The 16,138-nt window shown below is 32.4% G+C and overlaps 1 protein-coding gene across 5 annotated transcripts in view; it reads right to left on the reverse strand.

Moving 5' to 3' along the window:
* Positions 1-16,138, reverse strand: part of LOC132756393 (uncharacterized) — a 66,709-nt gene that overhangs the window by 12,538 nt on the left and 38,033 nt on the right. For all 5 annotated transcript variants that reach the window (XM_060747456.1, XM_060747457.1, XM_060747458.1 and 2 more), the window contains exons 2-4: positions 2,849-3,005; positions 1,995-2,126; positions 190-384 (exon numbers count right to left, since the gene is read on the reverse strand). In XM_060747456.1, the coding sequence (XP_060603439.1) occupies positions 190-384; positions 1,995-2,126; positions 2,849-3,005 (484 nt within the window). The remainder of the gene's footprint in view (positions 1-189; positions 385-1,994; positions 2,127-2,848; positions 3,006-16,138) is intronic.

Here is a 16,138-nt window from a genome sequence, read left to right on the forward strand (position 1 = left end):
GACGTAAAGAGAGTGGACCGATAGATTAAGGGCATCGAGGGGTTTCCATATTGTTTATGAATTTTGTTGATGCCAAATTTCATTTTTCACCGTAATCTTTTTGATTTGACAATTCTATGAAATGATTTATCTGAAAATAACTTATTTATCATTTAAAAAAAGCTGAAATAGGCTTTAAAAAAAGTTTACCTGAGGTTCTCTCATAGAGGTAAGACTAGAACTTCTAGTATGGAAGAATCCTCTATTGGGCGGAGTTTCCCTGGGCGTGGTCGTTGACGATGATGATTGACTATCATCACCAGTACCATTTACTGTTGTCGGTGATTGACTTTGCACTAACTGTTGCCGTGTCATCTCTTTTACCTCTTTGAACTTTTCAATGAACTGTTAGACAATTAAAAAAGAAAAGTTACATTATAATTATGGCATATTTTGTTACAAATTGACTAGACTATATAGGCAAGTCTGCATTGGATGACCTAGTAATCAATAATACTACAAACAGCATAAACCTACAAATTTGCCTTGAAAGACAACTCTAGAAACGAAGACAACAAAATAAGGGGAGGTAACCATATTATAAGATTGTCAATTTAATTTTTTTTCAACTCATGATAAAAATTCACCTTAATTTGACACATTTCTATCAACGCCTGTCACTTAAGACGGGAAATTTTGAATCATTACCTTTTAATGAAAAGTGACCATCATATTACATTGATCAGAGATCTATTAGTTTACACAAGCATTATCTATCAATGAGGAAAAGGTAAGAATCAATACTGTAACCTTATATAGATTTAACTGAAGTAGATCAAACTTGACCAATGGTTACAATCTACTTGACCAAATACTTTAATCTATTTTTATCTTTAAATTGAACTGACCAAGTAAAATATGGCAGCCAATTTTTCTTCCTGCTCTTAAAGAAAGGAGGAAAGGGTTGAAATGGTTTAGAAATTCCAGCTATAGTAATGTTGTCTTAATAAGGTAATATGACAATTTTTTAGCTTCCATTATAGAGAAAGAAAGAGAAGCCAGGTGCTTTTTAGCTAGGACCTGCTTAAAGATACTGGGAGTTACCTTGTTAAAATATATGTAACAAAACTTACTGTGTAAGCTACCTTAGTCATAAACAGATTCCCTGTAGAAAATAATTCCAGGGCAGGACTTCAAGTGAGGCATGTGATTTGAAACCCTTTGAAATATTACATAACTTCTTATATTCCTCCCCACACACCTTACTGAGGTAGATTAGATTTTTAACACTCCTCCCCCCCCCCTGTAAAGCTTACATTTTTTTAAAGTTAGAACAGCAGGATTTGAACCTACAGTAGATTGAAACATGCCATTTGCAAACTCTATGCAACCAACCATAAGTAGCACTTAACCACTTACATTCCTCCCCACACCCCTTACTGATGCACTGATTTTTACATTCAGTGCAGCTTACATTCTATAAAAGTTATGACTCATGCATGCATCATGCATCTCCTCTATATTGCCATCTGTCACCATATTAAATTTCAAAACAAATCTCCTTGAAAGAGAATAAAAGTCATGAATGAAGACAAAAGCTTCGATGCAAGATTTGCCAGGTGGAAAGACAGAAATCAGTTACGATCTCCTTGCAAAATAAACATTTAACCTTAATTCTCCTGAATTTGTGTAATGGATTTGCCAAGCTTTGAATTTGGAATAGTCCATTCAAAATTTAAGGGATTTCATATTTAATCAAAATATAAAATTTGAGCTACGAACTTGTAATTTTATATTCAGACTTATATTATCCAGGGAGCCTGTTATAGTGGTCAAGGTATCTACCTCTTGGCCCATGGGTCATGGGTTTGAGCCATACTTTGCTCACAATCATGTTTCTTCATAGGACACCTGAGTGCTGGTTAGTGCCAGGAAGCAGACTCTTAAGTGTTCAAATAATCCTTAAGCTTTCATAATAATCAAGCTGAATTTACATTTAAAATAGTCACACATACCTTTGCAAGGTCAGCCTCGGTGCTAAATCCAAGCCCATATACTGTGTTTGCCCTAGGATCTGACCACTGCCCAAACTTCTGTGACGTTTTCGTGAAGGCCATGTTTGGTGTAATGGTACTGTTAATGATGGCCTGAAAGTTAAGGTCAAAATATTTATATAAACTATGTTACTATACGTCTATTTTAGCCTGATAGGCTAATCGGCAATGATATTCTAGCTTACAAAACGTTGGTGGTTCTACTCTGTTTGTGCCTGAAATAGTGCACAGAAGGGCACCTGAGGTCTTCCTCCATCAGTAAAGCTGGAAGGGCGCTATATGACCTATATTATGTCAGTGTCACGTAAAACCCAATTAAACAAACAAACAAAACAGTAATGATATTCAGTTCATAAGTATTATTATATAACAAAATCTATATCGCAATTTATGCAGTAATGTTACAACTATTGCCCAACTTTTATTGATGAAAATACAACGTATGTCTGGAGTCAGCGCACCAACACAATTTAGGTCGTATGATGCTGAAACCGGAAAGAAGATTTTGACTTCAGGTGTTACAAACTTAAAGCAACACCAGGGGTCAAAACCACCTCACTTGCTGGAGCTAAGAGAGGCATAGATGCATGGAACCCATTTAGTTGCCTCTTACGATCATGCAGAGATAAACGATGGCTGCAATCTGATGCCTCAACCTTAATACAACCCATCAGCCACATAAGAAAATTTACTTTCTATCGTTTGTAAATGAGGGTAACACTGGCAATTACTTTAAAAGTTTTAAGATTATCAAATTTTAACTTAGTATATAAATATAATGGTCATCGCTAAGATATAAAGGTCCCCTTTTTTACCTTGGACCCTTCCACGCTGATGATTCTGTAAGTGTTTCTAGCACTATCATAGTAATAGGAGACTGCGACGGATGTTTTACTGGCTGGTAACCAATTCTTTTTCGTCTCTGGGTCAATTTGGAATACATGGCATCGCACAGAAAATATGGGCTGCTCCCTGAAACGATATAAGATAAATATGTAAGATAAATATTTAATGGGACAAATAATAAATGCTCCCATAAATGATATAAGATGTGTTATCTCAGACAAAATATGGGCTGATTCCTGGAAAAATAAAAGACATGACATTGTGTAGTCTCTGTAACATAAATGTGTAATCTCACTCAAAATAAGGAATGCTCCCTGAAACACAACTATGTAAGCTTACTGAAAATAAGGGATTCTCCCCCAAAATATATTTGGTTGCATAGAAAAAATGGGTTACTCCCTGAAAAAAACAACATACAAGATATATAAGGACTCCAAAATATACAGTTTCATTATTTCAACTATAATTATATCAACCATAGAAAGTTAATTAAAACCATAACAAGCCTTTCAGTTGGCTCATATCTATTTATTCATATACACAAACTTGTTTGCTTAATCAACGTAGGCACACAGAAGGTGATAATTAATAAATCAGATTGGTACAACTTGTTTTACAGATTTCCAGTAACCATGCAAAATGCTTGCTTGATTGAAAATCTGACCTTTCAGAATATGTTCTGCTAATGTACTTAAAAGTGTAAAACACTACTAATTTTTTTGAAATGGTACACTGTCTGGCACTTTAAGCATGTATCAGTTGCTTAAAGTTGCATTCCATCCCTGCGGCATGGCTTTGATATGCTCACTGGTTCACAAATTAAATATATTCACCAGATGCTGAATGCTTTAATCTTTTCTCCATTACAGAACATCTTTCTTTTAATCATCTTCCATTGGCTAAATTAGCCAGGCTAATCATAGGACTTTAAGGAAAACTCCAGTTAAGCATTGGACATTAACCCTTTTTTATCTGCTTATTTCGTATGAAACTAGAACTATCACTAAATGTGATTAATACCACCACAAGTCTGCTTCGGAAATGAGGATGTTACTAGTAACAGAATACCTTGTAAAAGAATTGAAACATAGAGTTATGGTTGTGGGCAATTAAAGATAATTGTGGTTCATGTATGTTGCATTTCCTTTCAATGTGGTTGGCCATTGATGAAGTTTAATTGAATTACTCTGTAATAAGTCCAGAAAGACAAAGAAAAAGAACAAAGGGCAATAACTCTATAAATACTGAAGATAGAGTTATAGTTCTTGTGCACTGCACTTCCTCTTATTGTGCTTGACCATTGTATGAAGCTGTTTTGAATTCCAACCAGTACGTTTTAAGTTATGCTCCTGACAAGGAAAAGTATCAAAGGGCAGTTACTCTGTATTTTGTCAAAATGGAGTTATGGCTCTTGTGCACTGCACTTCCTTTTAATGTCCTTGACAACTGTATGAAGTTGTATTGAATTCCAAACAGTAGTTTTAAAGTTATGCTCTGGACAAGGAAAAGTAACAAAGGGCAATAACTCTGTCATTAGTCAAGATGGAGTTATGGTTCTTATGCACTGCACTTCCTCTCAATGTGCTTGACCATTGTATGTAGTTATATTGAATTCCAACCATTAGTCTTCAAGTTATGGTCCGGACAAAAAAATCAATGGAAAAGTAACAAAGGGCAATAACTCTGTAATTACTTTAGAATGAGTTATGGTTCTTGTGCACTGCACTTCCCCTTATTGTGTTTGACAATTGTATGAAGTTGTTTTGAATTCCAACCAGTTGTTTTCAAGTTATGCCCCGGACAAGGAAAAGTAACAAAGGGCAATAACTCTGTAATTAGTCAAGATAGAGTTATGGTTCTTGTGCATTGCACTTCCTCTCAATGTGCTTGACCATTGTATGTAGTTATATTGAATTCAAACTATTAGTCTTCAAGTTATGGTCCGGACAAAAAAAGCAATGGAAAAGCAACAAAGGGCAATAACTCTGTAATTACTTTAGATAGAGTTATGGTTCTTGTGCACTGCACTTCCCCTTATTGTGTTTGACAATTGTATGAAGTTGTTTTGAATTCCAACCAGTAGTTTTCAAGTTATGCCCCTGACAAGGAAAAGTAACAAAGGGCAATAACTCTGTAATTAGTCAAGATAGAGTTATGGATCTTGTGCACTGCACTTCCTCTCAATGTGCTTGACCATTGTATGTAGTTATATTGAATTCCAACCATTAGTCTTCAAGTTATGCTCCGGACAAGGAAAATGCAACGGACGTCTGGACCGACCGACAGACTGACCACCGGGTGACTCTAGTCAAAATATATTGACGTGCCAAAGCTTGATTCTGAGATATTTTCGTTCTGGGGCAGAATCTTGCTGTTAAGGCGAGATATTGCCCAGACACGAAAATAGCACAATATCTCGTCGCGCAGTACAATTAGTTGGACTACGGGTGACTCCTATATACCCCCCCCCCCCCCCCAAACTTCGTTTTTGGGGGTATAAATATTGTCCTGAAATGACCTGGCTTATCTTATTTTAATATGGCTGCAACCTGACGTTAATGGTTTACATATTTATGAATTAACCTTTTCCCCATAAGGAACTTTATACAACTTTAGAATATTAGGTTACCTCCCCTTGTTCAGAAACTCCTTTTATGAAGGGATATTCAAGGTGAGAAATAAATTACCATAGATTTTTATACACTTTCTCTTCAAGAATAATTCCAACTTATTCTAATACATGTATATCACCTTATGGGAAATATGGTACATATGTGAATATGAATAAAGCTCAAATAAATAAAGTATTCTTGAATTAAGTTATCTATAAATGAAGTTCATGCTTGCCCATACAGTTCAATCTTTCATGTACAGGATATTGGTGTTTACAAAGCTGGGGTCACGACCTTTATTGTAACAACATTTTCTTAATTCAAAAGGCAGTCATTCAAATAAGGCAACAAAATATCTTAACCTCAAACAATTTTATTACATTTTTATGTCCAACAACCAATACCTCTATCAATATACCAATATTTCCTTCACACTTCATAAGTTTTATAACTTACTTAATTGACTTCTGCTTGATTTATTTCACATTGGATATTTTCAGACAATTACCACTCATTAGCACAGGTAAACAGACTGGCAAATTTCATGGTCAAATGAGCATTAGATAATTACCTATAATTATAAATTTCACAAGTGACTGACTTAAAATTTGTCAGACTAAAATCTGTCGCACAAATTTTTGCCCAGGGGCTATATATATAATTATGTCCAAATCAAACCGGCCATGTCCGATTCAAATTGAACTTGACAATGTAGTGTAAAATTAAACTGAAAAATGTCGTATTGACATAATGATTGAATGATAATACACAATTGGTGTTTAATTTCCCCCTTCGTTCATGTAAATAATGGACTGATGATTTGTTTACTATCTTCTACGAAATATTGTAATTTATGATCGAAAGATATAAATTACATAGAAACAAAGAAAGAGGAACAAAGAAATAATACCAAGCATTTTATCACCACACAAGTTCATTTCCTGCTTTATAATTTTACTTGTTCTGTCCTGACTTCATCTGGTACCTATGAACAGCTGTGTCTTTAATAAGACTTGAACCCGGAACCTAGAGTTGTTCTAGTCAAAATATATTGACGTGCCAAAGTCAGATTCTGTGATATTTTTCGTTCTGGGTCAGAATCTCACTTCTAGAGGCGAGATATTGCCAAGACACAAAATAGCACAATATCTCATCGCGCAGCACAATTACTTGGACTACTCTGGATCCAGAATCAAGATTCCTACAACTCAGCCAAATTGCTCTCTTCAGCAAAAATTCAAAGTACCCTTAAAAGTTAAATCAAACAACACATTGGCAACAATCAGTCACAGTATTTCCAGTAATTTAGTATCAATATGAAAATATCAAAGTTTAACCAGCACTTACTTTGTTAGAACCTCCTGGGCAAGAGCTTCCAGTTGTGGGTTCAATCCTGGAGGTTGCTTCATAATTTCACAAGATTGTCAAGAATGTTTGTATCAATTATTGTTATGTAAACTTTTAAATGTTCTTCATCAAGTTTAATTTAAAACATGTCTCATACCACCACACTCCTCCCTTCTTTTCACAAAAATAAACAATAAATCTTTTTATCGTCAGTAATTGATCTCATTACGGACTTAACACAAAAGAAATATACACGACACAATCCGGTTGTTTCACAGTCCATTAATCTAAATAACTATCCATCATATGATTTCCTTTTCCTCCAAAATAAAAAAGAACGTATAAAAAATCAGAATGTCACTCAGTTAATGCATTATATATACATGTATATCACCGTTCCCAATTCCCGTCAACCTTAAATTCAATCGGCATTCAATTTTAACATAAAAATCAGTACTTAAAAAAAAAATGTTCGCAGGTTTCAAACGTATTTTGCCTAAAAGAACAGCAACAGTGAAAAATCATGAAATCCGGTTAAATTAAGATCTTCACAGATGGAGGGTAGAAAAACAAATTTCACAATCTAACCATTTCCAGTCAATTTAAACTTTAATTCACCTGCAGGTACTCTGGCTGGTGTTTACCTTGGAAATAAAAAAAAAGGTAAAAACAACACATAGCCAAGTGAAGCCATTCTTAAAATAATCTCAAATCTTTCCTCAGTTAAAATCTTTTTTTTCCTCTCTCTGTTTTTCATACCCTTATCATCTGTTGATAGCCAAGAAAATATGTGAGAGATCAAGACAAATTATGTTTATATATGTATTTATATTTTTATATACATAAAATAGACAACTTTCACATGATAAGAAGATTAAGGAGAAAAAAATTTAATCGGTTGGAATGTAAAATGGTAACATTTTGTGGATGCTTTTTTAGTTTTCCCAGGAAATCAAATATAGTAACAGACTGTCATTCAGAGTTACCTTCTGGAAATTATAACTTTGTGTAAAATGTTTCCATTTTTATAAAAAAAAGATATATAATATAAACTCCAATATTATAGGGCTACCAAATTTTTAAATAAATTGATGTCCAAAGCTAGATTCGGAGATATTTTTTGACCAACTCAGGACATGAGATTTTGCTCGTACATAAAATACACCAATATTATAAACCCGTAGTTGGATTGATTATTACATAATTACTCGCACTTATTCCCCAATAGTAAAGCATTGAAAGATGGACTTTAAATATAAGTAAAAGATTTTTTTTTATTAAAATCGCACAAGAAAACGCAAGTAAATTAGTTTTTACAGTACACATTAATGTAAATGTACATATATACTGTACCTATTTTAGATCAGATGAAAGTTTTCAAAATTTCCGGGTCTTCCTGCCGGGTTAAAGTTTGCGGCTTAAATGTCGGTTCTGGTTAATTATAGTGTAATGATACAATCAGCACAATAAATTAGTTAAACGCGTTATCTCAATGGGCTTAATAAAACATCAAACTCGCCTAATCTGAAATACATAATGCCGGAAACATCAGTTTTGTCTGACATTAAAAGAGTAAAAACCTTGTATCTCTAAAATTTCTGATTCTTTCAAGAAGATTTTATGTAAAAAAAAAAGGTATCTGTGAATCATTTATTTCTACAGGCAATTCAAAGTTTTTTGGAGTTAATTACTCTACTGTAATATCACTTAATGATATTTTCCGAGAATGTTAAGTCTCGGAATTATAGTGTTAAATTGCTTTTTCATCTTCATACACAACTTCCGACATACGAATAACGCATGTTTCTAATTAACAAGTAAAAACCAATTTCTCAAACCATAACTTAATATTTACCATTAGATCATTTACTACGAACATTTTTTTTCTCAAATCATCATTAAATCATTTACTATGTACAAATTTTAATATAAATTAATTTGAAATTAACAGTCCAGGTGACTTAATTAATATTATACAATTATAGGCCCAATTGGCCGGATGCAAATTTCTTCACTCATAATTAATTGTACATAATTATGAAATTTTGCATATGCCAGAAATTAATAAATAATTTACTCACTTACTTATAGCAATAATTACACTATTTTTTATTCAAACCAAACTTACTATTTAAATTGTTTCATCTGAGTTATCAGGCTGGTAAAAAAAATAAAATTAATTTAAGTCATAAAAAATTGACCCACTTTTTTTTTTCAAACCATGGATGATTTTCTTGTTACGCAACAGACATACAAAAAAACAACAGTTTTAAATTAAAGATTATGCATTTCTGAGGCGTTATGGGCCTTAAAGGTAAGAATGCTATATAGTGGACTAAATAGTGAAATATTTTAGTCAGATCTTGCCCCCTTTTACTTTCCTTATGAGTAATGAACACTACAAATATTTTCATAATCCATTCAACTATTTCAAGATACAAATCCTAAAACACTACATTTATAACTGCATTCAGAAAAATAAACCATTTATTGCACTTGACATATTTTACGTACTAAGTTTTAAATCCCGATTTAACAAACACGCATAAATTTAACATCCTCTTTATTTTCACATGCGTAGAATTCCTTCGCACACATTATACAAAACACTTGTCTCATTAATTGTCGAGTATTGAACCTACTACTTTAAAATACAGGTGTGACAGAGGATATACCGTTATAACTGTATCTTTTCGCGGACAAATTATCACATTTTTCCGCTGGCCGCAGTTGTCGAGTATCGAAGGTATTCAGAAAGTGTTCCCATCTTAAAGTAAATATTATCCTTCTTAAATCTATTAACAGTTAAAATATTTATATATAAAACTAAACGTAAAATTTAAATTTCATATAAACTAACTCAATGATAACGTATGTATATTAATGGTAATATGAACATTTTTATTGAGGAATAAGAAATTTGCCCTTTGGCCAAAAAACAATTTCATTACTTTTGAAAACAGAAAGTGACGAAAAAACGAAATATCATAAATTATCTCAATACCAGCAAATTTACCCGTTTAATGAACTGAAAAATGTAATTTTGGTGATATAAAATTTGATAACTTTCCAGTTTCTTTGATGTTTTATATATCATTTTGTATAATACAAATTAAAATACTGAAGATTGTATGAAATATTCAAGATATTGTATATTATATTATCATAAGAAAATTATGATTAAAGTTTACCGAATTTATTAAATGGGTCAGGCGGAAAATATTACAGTACAAATAAACTAATATACTAACAAGTAAGTCACAAGTGAAAAATTTGAATACAATAATGTGTAACCAGAGCAGCCCGAAGGATACATTATTTAATTTATGCTAATTTTATTCATATACATTTAAATATCAAATTATCTCACAGACTGTCATTAAATTAAAAGCTTCAGCTAAACTTTTAGCTTAAAACACTCAGGGTCAATAAATAATGAAAATCTTCACTAAGGGCCCTCAGACATGGCTAATTAAAAGTAGTTTAATTGTATGCCAAACTTCTTTTATAAAAATATTTAACACCCATTATTTTCTTTTTGTAGCAGCATTATACCTAAAATAGTCATTGAATAATTTAATCTTTAATGTTTAACTTATCAAATAAATGCAAATTAGAATAATTTTAACATAATTTACTGCCCTGTAGCAGTTAACAAAAAAAACCTCAGAGATCTTTTTTTAAAGTTGATTAACTTATCAATATGATGTTGCGTTGAATCAATGACACTCTAAATTACCCTGCTGGACCCAAAAGAGATTTAAGTCTTAAAGTGCCACCAGTATATATTGCAAGCCCCGTCTGCTCCAAAGTGCAGTCTGATTGACCCAAGGCTTATTAATTACACTGCTGGCTCAACAACTTAAATTTAGTTGCATCTTGATAATCCCCAAAATAGATAATGAACAGTCCCAAAAATGGAAGCTGGACAAGTCCATTTATAAAACTCAGCGAATTGCAGGTGTTAAAGACACCGACAATAACTTTCAAAACACAAATTCAGATATTTTTTTATAAATTTTATCACACCACACCATTTATTCCTTGAACAAACTCTAAATTTACAAACTCTAAATTTAAGTCCAACAAGTTAACCTTTTTTACAACAGAAAGAAATTAATAAATCCGAAATTTCTTAAAATTTCTATAAATCCATGCAGTACGCAATCTCACTTTATATCTTGTGCAAATGTTGATAAATAATTTCCAAACCGCTCTTTAAAAACCATTTCTCTGTCTCTTTTAAATATTATTGATCAATACGTTTTAATAGCTGGCAGTTTTATTTATCTAACAAACCATTGTACAATAAACCCTGAATGCAGCATATTAAAAAAGTAGGAATCAGATCGTATTTAGAAAGTTCTTTGTTAAGTGTATATGGTATAGATAACGAAGGTGACGTTAGTATCTTAAACAACATAATCTTTTGATATGATTGTGTACACAGCCAATTTGTAGTTATTCAAGTTTCTGTTCATAACAATAAAATTCATGGAGAAAGAAATCTTAGATGTTTTTATTGCGGCATTAAAATACGAAAAATTATAAAGCTTTGTTGAATGACAGGATTTTAATAAACTATCATTTAGATGATTATAATAAATGCTTACATGCCAAATATGTGCAACATGTTCATTTTCAATCCTTTAATTAAGGGCTAGAACCATTTTAACTTTTTTAATGCAATCGGCAGTTCTGTACAACCACCACAGAGTGGCCTTCTGTAGAGCAATATACTCTTTACAACAACTGTTTAAATGATTTCTCTAAATGAGCCGTGCCATGACAAAACCAACATAATGGGTTTGCGACCAGCATGGATCCAGACCAGCCTGCGCATCCGCGCAGTCTGATCAGGATCCATGCTGTTCGCTATCAGTTTCTCTACTTGTAATAGAGTTGGTAAGCGAACAGCATGGATCCTGATCAGACTGCGCGGATGCGCAGGCTGGTCTGGATCCATGCTGGTCGCAAACCCATTATGTTGGTTTTGTCGTGACACGGCTCAAATAAGACTCAAAGGAGCTCTACAGAGTCAAAAGCCTAAAAATCATAGAATTTAAAAGTCTTGCTTTAAATCAAGTGGAGCTAGCACTTTAAATGGGAAAATCAACAAGGACAATAATAATAGGGTTCAAACCCATGATCTCTGGTTAAATGGGAGAACAACTTGCCAGGTCACTAATCTCTTGGACAGTCAGGTTTCTCTGTATTCATATACATATATATACAGGTAATTATTTCTGACACCTTGTTAACCCTTTGCATTCTTAGGAACTGAAAGTAATTATCTTTTTGCGCCCAGTATAGAGACAGACCAGCCTACACTAGCATTTAAGCAGCCTAAATGGTGACCAAGTTCTCAGATACTGTTGGCTCAGACTCACAGTCACCAAATTTTCATCCAAAATCAATAATGTGGAAGCTCCAGGACAAGTCCATTTAAAAATCGGTAGGCTAAAAGTAACTGGATGTCGGAATAACAAACCATTATTTTGTTATTGATGAGCCTAAAGATTATTATGTGGCCTATCCTTTTACCTCAATATCCCCCTATATCAATTTACCTCAATCTCGATGACTATACACCTTCTTAACAATGGATCCGAATTCAATTTTCTGCTTCATACACAAGTATGTGACCGCCATTATAATTATACCCCTGATAAAATTACTTGACGCACTGTACATGACACTACAGTAAGAAAAACAGTTTTGATATTTAGTATTGCGAGGCATCGGGACAAAGAAAATGTTGAAGTTTTGTCGAATTTTTTGTTTTGTTGTATTTTTAGTCACATCGACATTATCAAGGTTATATTGCGACTTTTTTTTACCTTTACTGATTGAAAAGGACCGCAGGTGCCTCATTTTACGTTATTTCAGAAGTTGTATACAGCAGTGACGGGGCAAGTGATTTGTACCCACATGGCCACATGAGGCCTCATTAGTTTCTTGTGGCGTAATATTTTCACAATATTATCAAAAAAATATAAATGGTTAAATTGTATATAAGTCAAAGTTTCACGACAGTACCAAATTGAAAAAAATTTATATCACTTGGTATGAAGAAGACTTTCAATCATTTTGGAAAATAGACAGACTAACTATAAATAAAAGTGGCCCAATAAATTAATACAAAAATTTTGTGAATGGCCTCTTCATAACAACTATATAACTAAATTATACAGTATTTTAATTTAATCTTATACTTATAGTAACAATATAACTTAAATTTTTTTAGCAGTATTCATTTTTACTTTTTAAATATATAAGCATTATAAACGCTAATCGACTAGTATACCATTTAAGGGAGACAACAACTAAATAATCAGTCAAACAAGAAAAAAAAATTGTATGAATTGTCTCCCCTGAATTGACAAAAAGCTTGGTATGTAAAAAAGTTCAGTACAAAGCAATAAAAAATATTTTACGACATAAAATGTAAACAAACAAGTCAGGGGACAAGATAATAAAGATCTCGATGAAGAATCTGACACAAAAGAACAAGTGTAATTCTCCATGTATACACTATAAATACTGAATTATCTTTGTTAAAATTTTACATTTTAAAACCACAGTGTCAAGAAGTAGACAAAAAAATAATCAGAAAAAAAAAACCAACTTGCTTTTATTCAAATAGATAGAAATCAAGTAATAATATTTTTTTGCAAATTACTTTAGTGTATTATTTCTCTACAATGTAGTACTTTAATTAAATTAAGATTTAAATCCAATAATTGCACGAGTCTATATGTCTTGAATATGTAGGGTTGATCAAGGGGTAAAACAGCTTGACAGGACATTACCGAATGATCAATTTTCATTTCATCCTTTTTAGGTTTCTCTTGCTATTCTTACAATGCATGCTCCAATTGTAAACAATTATTTCTTTTTTTTCTTCTAAGATTCGGATGTAAACATTATACTACATGTATATGTATGAGAATAATATAATCAAATGTCTGATTGCAACAGCCAAAAATAACGGTACTAGATAGAAGTACATGAAAAATGTATTCATTTCCAAGTGCATTATGGAAAACATGAAAATATTTCCTCCAATCTAAATTCAGAAAATCTTCGCAATTCAGATAAATCAGTAATAAAAGTAAATAGGTCTGGGAAAACACTGTTGAATTGTATACACAAAAAAGCAAAAAACACAACGAGGAATAATCATTTTTCCAACATTTCCAGAATCATTTGAAGATTTCCTCCCAGGAACCTGTGTATCAAAATACATCAGATAAAAACATAGGGAAACTGATGTAAATTCAATGTTTGCAGCCGATTTGATAACTGTTTTTTTTTTGTTTTTTTTATTAAATCCCAAAGATTCTTTTTATCTTTTAATAATTTCTTTGCCAAGTAGTACGACTTCATTCTGATATAAAAGATATTGACATAATGATGGTCCCTTATATATATTTATAAATAACGTTCCCGTCCCGTAACATTATGACCCCTAAATAATGGCAGCCATCAGACGACCCTTAACCCTTTACCTTATATATACGCAAAACAACACACTTTCGACCCCCCCCCCCTCTTTTAGGCCTCAAATAGTGAAAAAAATGTCCTATTTAAGCCCCAAACACATGTTTTCGTTTGAGAAGTGTTGCTAAAAAAAGTGAGCACTTTTTTGGCGCTGCCCCCCATCCAAAACATACATCAGGGGGTTGCCAAGAAAATTTTGGTCAATCATAAGGTAATGTGTAACTAACGCTGAGAAGCCTTTGACTCTATCTCAATCCCTTGAGAAGTTGCAGCACTTTGAAATAAATTTTGATGGAAAAAATCAAGGCAAAATAGTGATTTTTGGCAATTTTGAGGTGTCCCCTCATGGCCATGGTAACAGGAAATTTAAGACTGAGCATGTTGTTTCAAAGGCAATGGTCCAGTCAACATTTGTGCCAAGTTTGATTAGTATTGAAGCATTTTTCATAGTTTCATAGCAGTTTGAACTTGTAACAGGAGGCTTTTCAATGAAAACGGCCATTTTTTACAATATGCTCATGAGGGTTAAAGCAACATGCCTCAAGACGCATACTAAATTTTCATAAAAATTTAAAAAATATATTTTAAAGTAAAACTATTGTGAAGTGAACAAAGAAAAATATACACATTGCAAGCAGCACTAATAATGCAATCTAAGTTAATTACCATAAAGAGGTCAAAATAAGAAAAAATAGCTCTTAGCATGTTAGTAACGCAAAATTTTTTAATATGGTGATTAAAACTGCAAAATCAGTCCTTTATCCCTCATAACATATAAATTGTTACTTGATTCTTAAATTGTTTTACTTTTCTTAGAATCTTAGTACATTTTTTTCTGAAATTTAATTATCTTGAAATATTTTGGCTCATCTGGACTGGCATGCAGCTTTAACCTTTGTTTGGACGTCAAAAATAAGAAACAAGAAGATGACGGTCATCGTAATACAGTTAAAAAGTGGACCATTGGAAAATCGCACCACATGGATAAAATGAAAATTTTTCAGGCTTGCAGCACTGAGACCCGGTACGTCTGCCGTTCATTATAATTATAAATAAAGAACCTTTAATTTTCAGACTAATATCATTTTTGTTGTTGTCGTTTATCTTAAACAGTGAATATCAATATCTATTAAAGTCAACTTTCCAGCTACATTTTAGGGGTGGTGTGTGTGAGGGGGATTAATTAAGCCTTTAATTTGTATATTACTGCCTCAGGACCTATTATGCATTATTTCTGGCACTTAGAGGAATTATTTCATTTAAAGGCACTGAACTTTTCTTAGCTGTTCCAATAATTATCTTTTCACATATGAACACTTTAATATTGTTTAAAATACATTATGTAAGTAATTTGAGTCAAATTATACCTTAAAGAAATTCTATAATATTTGTTTTTATTATTGAAATCTATCATAACCTAGATTTATCACTATGTTTATCTTTCATAATTTAAAACCAAGGCAACTTACAGAAATTTAATAGGGAAAACAACATAACATTTTTGTAACAATTCTGAAGTGGGAAAGGAAAACCCTGAAAATAATATCAGAAAATACCATAAAAAGTTCAAAAAGCAACATAAAGATTGAGAATACATAAAAAAACAATATAAAATTTGGGAAATACAGCATAAAATTCATCAGCTTTTACACGCAAACTTTCTTGATTATATCTTTCTCTGAAAAAAAAATTATCAGTTAATTCTAGATGCAGATCTGCCTGCAGCAGACGCTTCAATTTCAAACTGTTTCAGAACATCTGCACTATATAGGTATTTTATTTATATAAACCATCCTA

Source organism: Ruditapes philippinarum, unplaced genomic scaffold (assembly GCF_026571515.1).
Source record: "Ruditapes philippinarum isolate M1 unplaced genomic scaffold, ASM2657151v2 ctg570_1_1_1_1, whole genome shotgun sequence".
Lineage (NCBI taxonomy): Eukaryota > Metazoa > Mollusca > Bivalvia > Venerida > Veneridae > Ruditapes > Ruditapes philippinarum.